This window comes from Oryza sativa, chromosome 9 (genome assembly GCF_034140825.1).
Source record: "Oryza sativa Japonica Group chromosome 9, ASM3414082v1".
NCBI lineage: Eukaryota > Viridiplantae > Streptophyta > Magnoliopsida > Poales > Poaceae > Oryza > Oryza sativa.
Window position 1 is genome coordinate 16,236,622 of NC_089043.1, and position 14,517 is coordinate 16,251,138.

The 14,517-nt window shown below is 47.7% G+C and overlaps 1 protein-coding gene across 3 annotated transcripts; it reads left to right on the plus strand.

Moving 5' to 3' along the window:
• The first annotated feature begins 606 nt into the window (after positions 1-606).
• On the plus strand, positions 607-14,146 carry LOC4346858 (CRM-domain containing factor CFM3, chloroplastic/mitochondrial). 3 transcript variants are annotated; one of them, XR_010734904.1, is made up of 11 exons: positions 607-1,862; positions 1,961-2,423; positions 2,528-2,658; positions 3,087-3,437; positions 3,583-3,739; positions 3,828-4,120; positions 4,227-4,286; positions 4,390-4,479; positions 4,634-4,738; positions 13,346-13,477; positions 13,570-14,146. XR_010734904.1 is itself a non-coding variant. In XM_015757150.3 (10 exons), the coding sequence occupies exons 1-9, from the start codon at positions 648-650 to the stop codon at positions 4,715-4,717; spliced, it is 2,844 nt and encodes a 947-aa protein (XP_015612636.1). In that variant the 5' UTR covers positions 607-647; the 3' UTR covers positions 4,718-4,738; positions 5,047-5,271. The 3 variants fall into 3 exon arrangements, 2 of the variants coding, with proteins under 2 accessions (XP_015612636.1, XP_015612635.1); XM_015757150.3 differs by lacking the exons at positions 13,346-13,477; positions 13,570-14,146 and adding an exon at positions 5,047-5,271; XM_015757149.3 differs by lacking the exons at positions 13,346-13,477; positions 13,570-14,146 and having other exon boundaries at positions 4,634-5,271.
• The last annotated feature ends 371 nt before the right edge of the window (positions 14,147-14,517 follow it).

Here is a 14,517-nt window from a genome sequence, read left to right on the forward strand (position 1 = left end):
GCCAATGAGAGCCGCCGCCGCCGGGTTGGGAGCGGTGGAGGGCGCAGCACCCAGGGGGACGCGTGGCCGAGCGCTGGAGTCGCCTCCCGTCAAGCAGAGGGAGAGCGAGGCGACGGCGAGGGCGAGGCCGTCGCCTCGCCCTTGCCGGTGGCACCGCCGCCGCGTCCATCTCCCCCTCCGCTCCTCTCCCCGCCCGTCGTCAGCCGCGCTCCTCAGTCCTTCCGCGCGGCCGGTTGCCAAGAAGAGAGAGGAAGAGAGGTAGAGAGAGAAAAGGAAGTAGTCATTGACACGTGGGTCCCACGTGGGCCCCACGCTGACTCATCTGCCACGTATGACAAAACCGGGGCAAAAACCGCCTAGGGACCTAGAGTGACCAGGTTTTATAAGTTAAGGGATGTTATATATCTGGTTTTTAGGTTGAGGGATGATTTTATAATTTGGTGATAAGATGAGGGACCTCTGGTGTACTTTTTCCTATAAATATTGTGGGTGCAGACCCAAACATTAAAGCCCAAAACTAAAAGATTGACGGCCCAAGAACTAGCCCAGAGAAAAATTATGGCCCAAGGCCCACTTCTCATGGCCGCTCATATCTCCTCGACCATCATCTCCCACCTCTCTCATCGGAGCTCCTCTCCTCGCCTCCAATGGCGCTGCTCTTCCCACCACCACCCCACGCGCTCTCCCCCAAACCCCCCTTCCCCTCCACTCTCCGCTCCACGAGGTCACTGCGTCTCCGCCGCGCCACCGCCGCCGCCGCCGCCGCCGGGGCCGGAGTCTCCTCCTCTTCCCCCTCGACCTCCTCGCCGGAGAAGGCCCCGGCGCTGGACGTCGCCAGCGGGAAGAGGGGTGGTAAGAAGAGGAGGTCCCTGAAGCCGAGCTTCGAGAAGCAGGCCATCCGCCGCTGGTCCGCGAGGGCGCCGTCCCAGCGCGCCTCCTTCCCCTGGCAGCAGCAGCAGCAGCAGCAGCAGCCGGGCGGAGGTGAGGGTGAGGCCGCGGGCGATCAGGAATCCGGTTGGAGTGGGAGCTCCACGCTGCAGTCCATCGTGGATTACTTCGACTTCGACTACGATTCCTCGGATGGTGATGGCGATGGCGATGGCGATGGCGTCGTGGTCGGCGGCGAAGCGGCCGAGGCCCAGGAGGATGGGCCGCGTCCCGAGCCGAGCTTCCTTCTCGGGAGCCGGCCGGTGTCAGCGCCGTGGATGCACGGGGAAGAAGAGCCCATGACGAACCAATTGGTTTCTGACGAGGAAGGGTTGGATGGGGATGGTGCTTCCGAGGATGAGATGGGTTTAGTTGATGGAGACGGAGACGAAGACGAAGATTTGGGGAGTGAGGAGGAGACGCTAAGTGAGAGCTCAGACGGGGAATTCTCCGAGGATTATGCAGCACCGGCCGCAAATTCTTCTTCTATGATGGATTCGGTACTGGACCATGTTTCTTCAGGTGGTGGGTTTTATAGAGGTACTAGGCGGAGTAGCGTAAATTCAATTGTTAACACAATGAGGAATTCGATGGAGGAAAGTAGTAGAAATGCTGCGATTGAGTGTCCCGAGACCGAGGATTTTGTCCAGAAGCTCGGTCCTGTGCTCCTCCCATGGGAGAGGGAGGGGGATGTCGATAGGCCGAGAAAGCGCAGCAACACGGAGCTGGCTGAGAGGACTATCCCAGAGCACGAGCTGCGGAGGCTTAGAGATGTGGCATTGAGGATGAAGGAGAGGATGAGGGTTGGTCCAGGAGGGGTCACTCAGCTCATTGTGGAGAGCATTCATCAGAAATGGAGGGTGGAAGAGGTGGTCAAGCTGAGATTTGAAGGACCTCCAAGCCTGAACATGAAGAGAACTCATGATATACTAGAGGTGCGGTTACCTTTTGCTGTCTCATGTTTTGTTCATTCACAATTTTTTCGTGGCGTGAAATCTGATAGTTACTTTGTTATCTTGCTCTTATCTATCAGGAGAGGACTGGAGGAATTGTAATATGGAGGTCAGGGAGATCAGTTGTTTTATATAGGGGAATGAACTACAACCTTCGATGTGTGCAGTCGTATACACAAACTACAGAGGTTAATTTTGATAAAAGAGTTAGTAGTAATAGTGTTGAACCTATCCATGTTGAACATAAATTTCAGAAGTCAGGTGCAGATGGACTGAATCGCTCAGCATATATTGTCAATTCCTCTGAAAAACCTACAGAGACATTTGATATCGATAGCTTCTTGGATCAGTTGGGACCGCGGTATAAAGATTGGTCTGGTCGTGGCCCTATTCCTGTGGATGCTGACTTGCTTCCTGGTGTTGTTCCTGGTTACAAGACACCATTTAGACTACTTCCTTACATGGTTAAAAGTACCCTTCGGAATAAGGAAATGACGGCTCTGCGTAGACTTGCAAGGCAAACTGCTCCTCATTTTGCTCTAGGTATTTCAGTGAACTTATCTGAGTAGCTTTTCATCTACCGCATAGTATTCAATTTGTCAATTAATTTCCTTCTTTTCACACTTCATGCGTACCGTGTGGTTTAGGGAGAAACAGGGAACACCAAGGATTAGCTACTGCTATCGTTAAATTGTGGGAGAAAAGTTCTATTGCAAAGATTGCCATCAAGAGGGGGGTTCCAAATACATGCAATGACAGAATGGCAGAAGAAATCAGGGTAAAAGATCATGATAACTATTATCAGTAGTTTGCCTGTTTGCATTCCTGTCTCCACAGTGTTATGTATGTGTTGAATCAAATAAACATGGCATTGCTTGATAAGTAGCTATTTTGCTGCCTTAATTAGTTCTTTTGCTTAATTCACACTTTTTGAATCCTTGAAATGTCAAATTTCTGAGAAAGCTGAGAGTAACAATCTGACAAAGAACGCTTAAGAAATCCACTAATGGACTTTGCTTTCTTCTCCTCTGCACTTCCATACTAATTTACCTCTTCGCCTGCTTGTTCTTGTGACGTATTGAATGCCTTCTTTTCTTGATTCGATGCATGACTGATGGTTAACCTTGAAATATGATCATTGTATTAGTTTCTCTTGCACACTGCAGCCTATGCATGTTTTGAATCTGTGTAACGGAACACTTGCAGAAATTAACAGGAGGAGTGCTTCTATCGAGGAACAAGGAGTACATTGTCTTCTACAGGGGCAATGATTTCATAACACCTAAAGTAAGGCAAGTCTTGGTGGAGAAGCAAGAGCAAGCAATCACTTGGCAGGATGAGGAAGAATTGGCTCGGCTTAAAGCATCAGCCTCGATCAGTGTCAAACCCAAAGTATTTAAAAATCCCCCAGTTGCTGGCACTCTCGCGGAAACTAGAGAGGCAAAATCTCGATGGGGAGATTCCATTAATGCTGAGCTCAGGAAAAAGGAGAAGAATCACATGATTCTTACAAAACATACCTCTCTTTTGAGGAACTTGAAGAGAAAATTGATTTTGGTATGCTCTTCAAAATGCATCTCTAGAAACAAAAGTTTAGTATTTTAATTTCATTACTCATTTGTAAGTAGCATTTTAGCTACTTTTTCCTCCATTGCACAAAGATATCTTTGTGATTATTTGTGTAATATCTACTCCTGTGCAGGCAAAAACAAAGGTCATAAAAGCAGAAAAGGCCTTGGCTAAAGTTCAAGAATTTCTCTCTCCAGCAGAGCTTCCAACTGATTTGGAAACTGTTACAGATGAGGAACGCTTCTTACTTCGCAGAATTGGCCTGAAAATGAAGGCCTTTCTAATGCTTGGTACAACTGGCACTTCTCACTTAACAGTTGTGATATAAAATGCATGTGGTGTTTTATGACTTGTCTATATGCATTAAAATTTTCTCAGGAAGACGAGAAGTTTTTGATGGAACAGTACAGAACATGCACTTGCATTGGAAGCATCGAGAATTAGTCAAGGTTCTTGTAAAGGGGAAGAGCTTTCCACAAGTAAAACATATTGCAATATCTCTGGAAGCTGAAAGTGGAGGAGTGCTCATTTCAGTTGATAAGACGACAAAAGGATATGCAATCATTTTGTACCGGGGTAAGAACTACAAGACGCCCCAAATTTTGAAGCCTCGAAACCTATTGTCAAGGAGAAAAGCATTGGCACGGTCTATAGAGCTCCAAAGGCGGGAGGTAATTCAAGTGCAAAATCTGATTTTCTTTTTCCATTATTTTATTTTTTGAACTCTATGTAAGTTGTATATGTATTTAATCAATTACATGGTCTAAAATAATCTAGGGATTAAATCATCATATCTCAAATCTGCGAGACAAGATCTGGAAGCTGAAGTCTCAACTTGTAAGTCATTTATACACGAGTTCTCTATGACAGTATGACTTATATTTTCTTATAGTAGTAAACATTTCTTGATGATGTTCTCTTCCTATGTCATGACCATCAGGTACGAATGCAAGTTGCTGGGGAAAAACCAGATGCGGAGTTACTTCAAACAGTTGAGGCTGATTTGTCTAAAGATGACGATAAAATAGAGGTAATCATGCATGAAAAATGCTGAGTTCAAAAGCACTGCTGCAAATTACATTTTGTTAATACACACTTATAGCTCGCGGTGTTTGGTGGTGTTGTGATCACCTTCAAATGCCGGCACATCGCTAGTGGTTGACAGGTAGCTTCTGTTGTTGCAGGATGAAGGAGAGGAGGCCTACCTGCAAACTTACATCAGTGAGGATGAAGAGGAACCTGAGGATGATCAGAATGAATATCTCTGAATCTTAACTGGCGAAACTTCGGTGAGTCCGGGAGAAAAGTCAGTAGTAAAGCATTGCATGTTCATATTGTGAAATTTCTGCAGTGTTACTCAAGAGGCAGGCAGTTTTAAGATTCATCTATGGATTATTGCCAACACAAATTGACCTGCAACAGCATTAGTGGCCTTTGTCCATTGCGAGATCAACGACAAAGGATGTAGCTTGAGTGTGTGTGGATTGTGGTGCATGGTCTGCAGTTGCTGCCATTCCTTTTTTTTTTTTTTTTTACCTTGGCTACTTCCATAGCTCCATCCATGCCTGATGCCCTGATGGCCTTCTACATCCTGCAGATTTGAAAAGGTTTCTGTCAACACACGATCAAGTTGTCTGCTGTGCAGAAGTTTGCAAAGTGGCAGTGTATAAATCAGGCTCGTGTGAGTTCGTTTCATTTTGCAGAAGCTGTAATTATATCATGCCATTTTAGAAGAATCCTCCGGTCCACGTTAGATTCATATTTACAACATGAACATGTGAACCTTTCGTTGATACGGAATTTTGAACGGTTTTCTGCGGAATCTCTCAAAGCTGAGAGCGCGATTGCTAATCCGCGCGCGCACGTTTCCGGCCCGCCGCCGGCGCGCGCCTCCCACTCTTTTTTTTTTCGTTTTTCTTTACCCATTTTTTTTCGCTTTTTCCTTTTTTCTGATTATTTTTTTAATTTTTAGCATGTTTTGAGTTTGAAAGTTTTAAATTTTGAGTTGAAAATTTTCAAATTTGAACTTGAAAGTTTTTAAATCTTAACTTGAAAGTTTTCAAATCTCGATTTGAAAGTTTTAAAAATTTTCAAATCTGGACTTGAAAGTTTTTGAATCTCGAGTTGAAAGTTTTCAAATCTCAATTTGAAAGTTTTCAAAATTTCAAATCTGGACTGAAAGTTTTCGAATATCGAGTTGAAAGTTTTCAAATCTCGATTTGAAAATTTTCAAATCTGGACTTGAAAGTTTTCGAATCTCGAGTTAAAAGTTTTCAAATCTCAAATTGAAAGTTTTCAAAATTTTCAAATCTGTACTTGAAAGTTTTCGAATCTCGACTTGAAAGTTTTCGAATTTGAGTTGAAAGTTTTCAAATCTGAGTTGAAAGTTTTTAAAATTTGACTTTAAAATTTAAATCGAAAATTTTCAAATCTAACTTAAAATTTTTTTAATCTGTTAGTAAAAAAAATCTCCATAATCTTTCCTAATTACTATTATTAGTGTTAAGTATATTAATTAATAGAGATAGTTAAGTATATTAACTAATAGTGTTAACAGAGGTAGTTAATAGGGGAGGAGTGCTCGCTAGCAGCGAGCACGCGCTAGCTAGGAGTCCCCAGCTGAGAGCACACGCAGCTACCAAAACCAAGAATTTTTTTCGGTTTTAGATTTTTTTTAAATATTTACATAAATAATCTATCGGCCAAAAAAATTACAAAAATAAACCCTGTCGCCCACCTCTGGGGCGGCAAGCTAACGTGGCAAACGGGGGAGGAACAGGCGTTGATGGAGGGAGGGTTTTTTGCAGGAAAACCCTTGCCGCCCTCTGGTGGGGCAGCAAGGGGCCCGAATGCAAAAAAGCCAGTCGGGGCTGGCCATTCTGCAGGCGGTCCCTTGCCGCCCTCTAGCCGGGTGGCAGGCCTCGCTGCCTATAAAAGGCTTGCCGCCCAGCCCCCAGCCCTCATTCCTCCCCCCTCAAATCCAGTGAAAAAAAAAAGAAGAGAGGGGAGGAGAAGAGAAGAAGGGGCGAAGCCCTGTCGGATTCAGACGCCGATTTCAGGTAATATTCATAGATCCTATATGTGACTATTGAGATAAATAGTGTGTATTTTTTAAAAATTTGTTTGAATAAATGCATTATATTTTTAGGGTTTTAGTTGTACTAATCTAGAAGTGCGTATTGTAGATATCGGTAACTACGTAGATCTACTAGTTTGGAATCAATACATTACCGTTGCATTGGCTTACACAAGAAGATATTACGTTGTAGATGTTTATTGCATGAAAGAGTAATATGATCTAGTTATTTCGTTGACAGATATGTCGAACAAACAAATATTCCAAGTTTACCATGGACCAGGAAACGTCCGTTACGGGCCAACTGGGGTAGATCTGTCAGATTTTATTGTATCAGAAAGGGGAATTGATAGACCGGCTGAGAGGAGTGTACCTTTTATAAAAGGATGGTTAATGAGGGGCTTGAGAGTTGATCCACAGACAAGTGACATAACAATCAATGTTATAGTAAGTCGGGCAACTGAGGGTTTTTATTGGGAATTAATGCCAATTCAAAACTCTCGAGTGTGGAGATGGTATTTGGAAAATGCATTGCAACGCGGGTGGCCTCTAGCTTTGGTTCTGTTTGTTCACCCGAAGGATCCAGGTGTGCAGATGAACATGGATGATGGCGAGGGACCAAGTGCTGAAGTAAATGAGACTTCTGTGGAGGAGGTCAATGCACGAGAGGACGGGGGCGTAGTAGCTCCACTGGGCATTCAACCAGGTGGAGTGGCCGACGAGGGGGAGGCTGTCGGTGCCATTGTGGATGAAATGGAGAGGGAGGATTCTGACAATGAGCGTGTAGAGGAAGGTGATTCGTCAGACGATGAGACGGATATTAATCCAGCAGAATGGGCTAGTGAGGATTTTTCTGGGCTGATCGTCTCTGAAGAGGATAGTGTGAGATGGGAGTACAAAGAAAATGAGGTTATTCAGGGAGCGATTTATAGTAGAGCAGAAGATATGAAGGAGGCGGTAAAACATTTTGCAGTGTCACTTCATAGAGAGTTTTGGGTTGCCAAGTCGAACCGGTCGCAATATGAAGTTCGGTGTGTTAAGGAAAAAGATGGTTGTCCCTGGAGAGTGCACGCGTATAAGGGGAAATGGAAGGATTATTGGACAGTGTCAGTCATTACCAAGCATACATGTTTTCTACCTGGTGTTCAGAAATACCACAGGAACATTACATGTGCATTTGTTGCATGTGAGATGTATGTGCATGTCATCGATAATCTCACATATGAACCAAGGTCAATAATCCGACACATCGAAGAGACATACAAGTATACTATTAGCTATGCCAAGGCCTGGAGGGCCAAACAGAAAATAATAGAGATGAGATTTGGAACTTACGAAGCCTCGTATGACAATTTGCCACGCCTGCTTGGTGTTATCGAGGAAAGAAACCCTGGGAGCTCTTACGAAGTGAAGAAATTCCCCTCAATTGAACATCCTGGCAAGAGTGTGCTGCATAGGGCGTTCTTAGCTCTACATGCATGCAAGATGACATTCGTGAACTGTCGTCCTGTTCTCTGCATTGATGGGACATTCTTGACAGGAAAGTATCGGGGCCAGATACTAACAGCAATAGGGGTAGATGGGAACAATCAGGTATTGCCCTTGGTATTTGCTTTTGTTGAGAGTGAGAATACCGACAGCTGGTACTGGTTCCTGAAATTGGTTAAAACAAAAGTTGTTGGTATGAGGGCAAATGTGTGCCTGATACATGATAGGCACGCTGGCATTCTGCAAGCGATAGAAGAGTTGCAGTTTGGGAGTATGGAATGAGGATACCCTGGTGTTTGGGAAGATGTACAGAGTAGGTGGTGCATGCGTCATATGGGAGCTAATTTCTTCAAGCAATTCAAGAACAAGGAGCTCATGAACATGTTCAAGAGGCTGTGCAATCAGAACCAGGAGAAAAAATTCAATGAGCTTTGGAAGAGATTAGATGAGTTGACAGCCAAATGCAGTGATCAGCGTGCAGCGGCTCCATCGACCGCCGTTGCTGACCCTCCTCAAGCTCTTGGACCTCTCCCAATGGATAGTCCAACATTGGTTAGAAGAACTGGATTGGAGATTCGGAAATTTTCTCAGTGGATTCTGCATGAACCAAAAGAGAAATGGGCCAAGGCGTATGACACAGGTGGTGCTAGATATGGAATAATGACAACAAATTTGGCAGAAGTTTACAACTGGGTGATGCGCGGTGTCCATGGACTGCCACTAGTTGGCATAGTGGAGTTCATTTTACATGGGACATGCAGGTATTTTAGGGATCGGTTCTAGGCAGTTCTTCCCTCTATGCCGAACAACAACATTTTGTTTGGAACTTTCATGCAGAAAAAGCTAGAGGAGTTGCGTAAAAAGGCCATGAAACATCGAGCTCTAGTGCAAAGTACCCAACAGCACAGGTTTGAGATACTATGTCAAGATAAGGCAGGCAGGGGTATCTACCGCAAGAGAGTGAAGCAGGAGTGTGTTCTCAAAGCCGACGGCACATGTCATTGCTCTTGTGCAAAGCCGAAGCTGCTCCACAGGCCATGCACCCATGTCATTGCTGCCGCAGCAGAGTGTGGCATACCAGATGCAGTATATGTGTCACAGTACTTCAGTAAGCAAGCAATATATCATACATGGAGCGGCGAGATTTATGGGTTCGGCATAGCTGGGGAGTTCACAGAGACTAACGATGAAGTACTGTAACGCCCCGATTTTCGTTCGGGATTAAAAATCATTAAATAATGCATTTTCTAAAAATTAAATAAAAGTTAATCAATTTAATCAAGTGAATTATTGGGAAAATTAAAATTTTCCCTTAAAAATCATTGGCCGAGAATATTTTGTAATATTCTTTTTGCCCTAAAACACTCTCCGGATTTTTCCATGAATTTTCGGAACTCAAGAAATAATTTTAAAAGCACAAAGTTCATTTTAACCAATTACATAAAAAGAAAAACAATTAAAAATCTCCCCTCCTTCACTTTGGGCCACTTTCGGCCCAAAGCCCTCCTTCTCTCCCTTCCTCGGCCGGCCTCCCCTCTCCTCTCTTGGGCCGTCGGCCCGTTTCCCCTTCCCCTCACGCAAAGTTTAAATAACCCCCTAGGTTCTCCTCCCTCTCTTCCTCCCCGACAGGTGGGCCCGGCGACCCTACCCGTCAGGCCCTCCTCCTACCTTCGGCTTCCCAGGCCGAAGCCGCCATGGCCGGCGGTTGCCGCCCATGTCCCGCCAAATCCGGCGCCCTCCCGCTCGCGCCCTCGCGCCCAAACCGAGTAAAATCGGTTCCCCACCACCTCCTCCACCAAATCCCCCACTTTTCCCCAATTTTTGGCGTCAAATCGAGCCCTACTTTGCCCACGATGTCGCCCACGTTGCCGGCCGTTGCCGCTTCAAATCCGCCACGCCCGGCCACGATTCCTCCTCCCCGAGCCTATAAAAAGCACCCTCGTGCTCTCCTCTTCCGTTTCCCCCTCCTCCCCGAGCTCCTCGTGCCCTCTCCCGTGCTCCCCACGCCGCTCCGCGCGACGCCGCCCGCCGGCGAACTCCGGCTACACGCCGCCGTCGCCGTAGCCACCGCCACGCCACGCCACGCCGTTGGTTCCTTCGGCTTCGCCTCGCCCTGCCGCACCCCGGCCTCCGCTCCGTTTCCCCATCCCATCGCTGCAGCCATCCTCCCACCGCGAACCCGAGCCGCCATTGCCATCCGCCGGCTCCAGCCGCCGCTTCTCGCCGCTTCAGCCACCGCCGTGCCGTGCCGTCGCCACCGTCGGCATAGCCGCGCCGAGCTCCACCCCGTCCTACACCTCTTTTCCCCAATCTCGCACCGAAATTCCACCTCCACTGTCCACCCGAGCCGCCTCAACTATACCACCTCCAGCCGCCACCTCTCGCCGCTCTAGCCGTCGCCGCGCAGCGTCGCCGCGCTCCACCGCACCCTGGCTGCCGCTCCACTCCGTCCAGAACCTCACGGGAGCCGCTTTTCCAAAATCAAGGTCTTGCCGGCCCTCGGCCGCGGCTTCGTTGTGGTCGGGCGTCGTCGGAACGCCGTTCCCGTCGCCTCCCGCGCCGGCCGCCGCCATCCTTTCCGCCGCCGGTCGCCTCCCTGTGGTTGTCTCGCCGCCGCAGCCCTCGGTGAGCTCTCCCTCCGCCTCCTCCTTTTTCCCCTCCTCCGCCGCTCCGCGTGCCCGCTGTCGCGACGCGCTGCCGTCGCCGGCGGTCGTCTGGCCGCACGCCGCCACGCGCCGTCGTTCGATCGGGTCGGCTTTGTGTCGTGCCCGTGTCCCGGCTGCGCCGCCTCGTGGCCGCCCGATCGGCTTTGGGCCGATCCGGGCCGTCGGTTCCCGTGGACCGGCGGTGGACCACCTCGGTGGTCCCGGTCCACGGTGGACCGACGCCCTTGTGTCGCTGACCGATGGGGCCCACATGTCGGCGCCAGCCGCCCCTTGCTGACGTCAGCGATGATCTTTTCCTTTGTAAAAATAAATAATAATTACACAATAATTCGTTAATAATTCTAGAAATTCATTTAAATGGCTCAAAACTTCTAAAATTCATATCTAATTCATTAGAACTCCGAATTGAGCCATTCAACTTGCAAAATTCATCTAAAATTGAGCTCTACATGTTTGTTTAGTTTTTATGTACTGTTTTCTTGGTTTTTATTAGAGTTTTTCCTCGTTTTGCGTGCCAGCGTGTAGAATCCGTCGTTTCGGAAGTCCGCGGTCGCGAGGAAAAGAGTTCGGAAGATCAAAGTGAAGAAGCAAGGCAAGTAACACATTCCCCTTGAGCATGTTGATCCCAATTTATAAATGTTTTACTGTTTGCAAATAAATATGCATGTTTTGCTAATTACATGGGGTCAGGGTTTTACCTATCTGCTCGCTTGTGCCATGTTTACTTGATATCTGTCCTTTGTCAAGTTTGGGTTATAAATCGACTAGCTCGTGTTACTTATGTGACCTAGCTAGAACTATATGCTTAGCCATGCTTAATTACCACTAGCTCAGATGATGGGATAATTACAGTATTAGACCTTTTTAGTATCAGAATGAGCTGCGTGCTTGAGACATCTGGCCATGCTTCATGGTCGTAATTATCCAACTAAAATGCGAGTGAATGGTGGGCTGTGGGTGCATGGTTTTGCTAGTCGCTCCCATGGCAATTAAGGACCGGTTCACGGGAAACCCTGAAAGAATTCCTCGTACTTACCACAAGCCAGCGTGGGCAACGGCTGGGCTTGTAGTGTAGCTTTTCTCTAGCCGACGTACCCAGGCGAGGGTGGGCGTGATGGAGTTGGGTCGGCCGGGGTGTCCGGTTGATCGGCTTCCGGATTCACTGCGGCACGAAAGGGGGGCTGCCCGTTGCCTGCTGGGGACGGGGGCGAACCCTAAGGTGTGGTGCGATCTGTTAGAGGGGGTTATGCGAAGGGTCCTGTCACGGCCTCTTTCCGGTATGTCGTGGTGGCATATCGGCGCACGGAAACATGTCGTGGGGCTGTGTCTTGTGGGTACAGTTGTACACCTCTGATCAGAGTAAAACTATTCGAATAGCCGTGCCCGCGGTTATGGGCGGTCGACTAGATTCACCGTGATTAGTCCTACCTTAATAAATCGACCCAGTACACTGTAGTTCAGGTGGGTTGGTTGGGCCTGTTCAACGTGGTGTAGCGTTGATCAGTGGAGATTTAATGTTACTTTAATTACTCAACAGTTTTACTGTTTTGCTCAATAAAATGTTTTGCAACCGCCTTTATGCAAATAGCCACAAACCATCCTTGTATCCCCTTGCACGTCTGCATCGTTGGTGTGGCTTGCTGAGTACGGTGGTTGTACTCAGCTTTGCTATTATTCCCCCTTTTCAGAAGTGTAGTGCTTCTGAGCTGAAGACGAAGTTAGAAGACCAAGGCTCAGACCCCAGTTGAGTTTTGCCTGTGGAGTGGAGCTGAAGCCCCGCTAGGATCGTCTTTTTCCGCTGCTGCTGCTTTCGTTTCGGTGCGAGGACTAAGTGCTTCTTCTGTAAGTATTTTACGCTTTATTTACGTTTGGAACTGTATATTACTTGTCGTTTTGTGTACCCTGGCTGGTCATGGACAGGGATTTAATACACAAAATAGTCTAGAAATTTGGGCTAAATTTATGGGCGTGACAAGTACTCAATATTCCTGACCATCGAAGCTCCGAGGCAAGGCTGGAAGGAGGAGGACTCGTCGCATCCGCAACGATATGGACGAGTCGGAGGCTGGCAGGGTGAAGCGTTGCAGCAAATGCGATGAACATGGGCACACCTACAAGCATTGTCCTAAAGACAAGGAGAAACCAAGTGCGGCGGAGGCAGGACTATCAGGATCAGCAGCAGATGGAGCTCGCCCTACGGGTGAAGGCACTACCTCCACTCGACCACGTCCTAGGCGTCGTCGTGCCACGTCTAGCTATGTGGTGTAGTTCTTATGTTCTATGTTGGCATGTGGCTTTGCTTGTAATTCGTTTCGAACTTATCGATGTGTTTATGTTTCGTCGTGTAATGTCAGACTTCGGCATGTCATGTCTTTAGGTCTCGTGATGTAACATCAGACTAAGGCGCCTAACATCTTTAGGTATGCTGATGTATGTTGGACTTCGACACGTAATGTTATGTTATATTATCGAACTCTACATATATGTTAAATTGCACGTCATCGTTATGTACCATTAGTAACGTTTGCTATATTTAAATAGCCTGTACTCTTGTTGTACATAATTATTCTCATGATTTTATTAATATTTCATAATTTTGCAAGTTATCTTTTGTTTTATATTACTACTTTTTGAATTGTTCTAACACGAAACACTATATTTTTCAGAGATGGCACGTCAGGATACACCTCAGTTGTTGGACCCGGCGATAGATCACCGACACCGGTCTCACCTTACTGCGGTGCAGGGGGCTCAGCTTGGGACGTTCCAGGCACTGCGCCCAGGACTTCGCTCGTGCTGTGAGTACCTTGCATCGCATCATTCCTTTATGTTTTCATGTCTTTCTCTTCGTGAAATTTTACGAATATGTACGAACAAATTAACCATGCAGGTCGACGACATCAACCGGGTCGTCGTTGACGGTTCAACGACAATCCAACGTTTAGGCGCGGGGATTCCGGTACCCGTAGTGCAGTTCTGGCAGTACACCGGGACTTCGTCACAGGCACCCGGCATGTCGAGTCAGGGTCCACCACTGGACCATGCTAGGACCTTATCGGACCGCTTGCTGCCTTCCACCTTGCTCTTCGACATCACTGACTTCGACTTCGCTTCAGGCTCGACAGAGGACGTCATCGGCCCCTCACAGCTGGGAGGCGCACCGCCGGTGCATACGCAGGACCAGGCGCAGGCCTCTCCTCCGCCAGACACTCGTGCTACCCGTGCTGTGCCACCGGATCGTTTCACCTACTCCCAGGACCACGTGCGAGCACAGGCCCGGAGGACCAAGCGTGGTCGCGGCGCGGGGCAGGGCCAGTAGAGCAGTCTTCTCTTTTTTTATTTGCTTCACTTTCCAGTACTGTATACTTGTGTAATGACTACGTTGTTGTTATATGTGCACGATACCTTTCGGCGCATGCACGACTACTTTCTGCCGCACCGATGCAGCCTCCTTTATTCGCGTGCGATACGAGTATTTGCCCGCCATTTGGCGCATACGACCAATGTAACTTTCGGCGCCGATCAGGCTGTAACTTTCGGCGCCAATCAGGCGTACCCACCATACCCCACCATGTTCACATGTCAGGGGTATCACTCGATTTTTTGCGCCTATATAAGTCGCCTTAACGAGTGAGGCCTCACAATCTTTCAGAACTCAGTCACATTCAGTACTCTCTTCCCCACTTGCTTCATTACAAATCCTACCGGCTTTTGTCAATGGCTAGACGTCGGGGTGTTGAGGATCCAAACTGGCGTAGCGATCCTTGTGTATACCTACTACCACCTTGGTGCCAGCGTCCTCTCTGCCTATGCGGTGATCGATGCCAACTAATGGCTT

What these genes read in the sequence shown, in the direction of transcription:
- LOC4346858 (XM_015757149.3), top strand. Translation starts at nt 648, where the DNA reads ATGGCGCTGCTCTTCCCACCACCACCCCACGCGCTCTCCCCCAAACCC. An exon ending in TGCTCCTCATTTTGCTCTAG is followed by an intron (nt 2,424 to 2,527) that starts GTATTTCAGTGA and finishes CGTGTGGTTTAG; the next exon opens with GGAGAAACAGGGAACACCAA. An exon ending in TGAAGAGAAAATTGATTTTG is followed by an intron (nt 3,438 to 3,582) that starts GTATGCTCTTCA and finishes ACTCCTGTGCAG; the next exon opens with GCAAAAACAAAGGTCATAAA.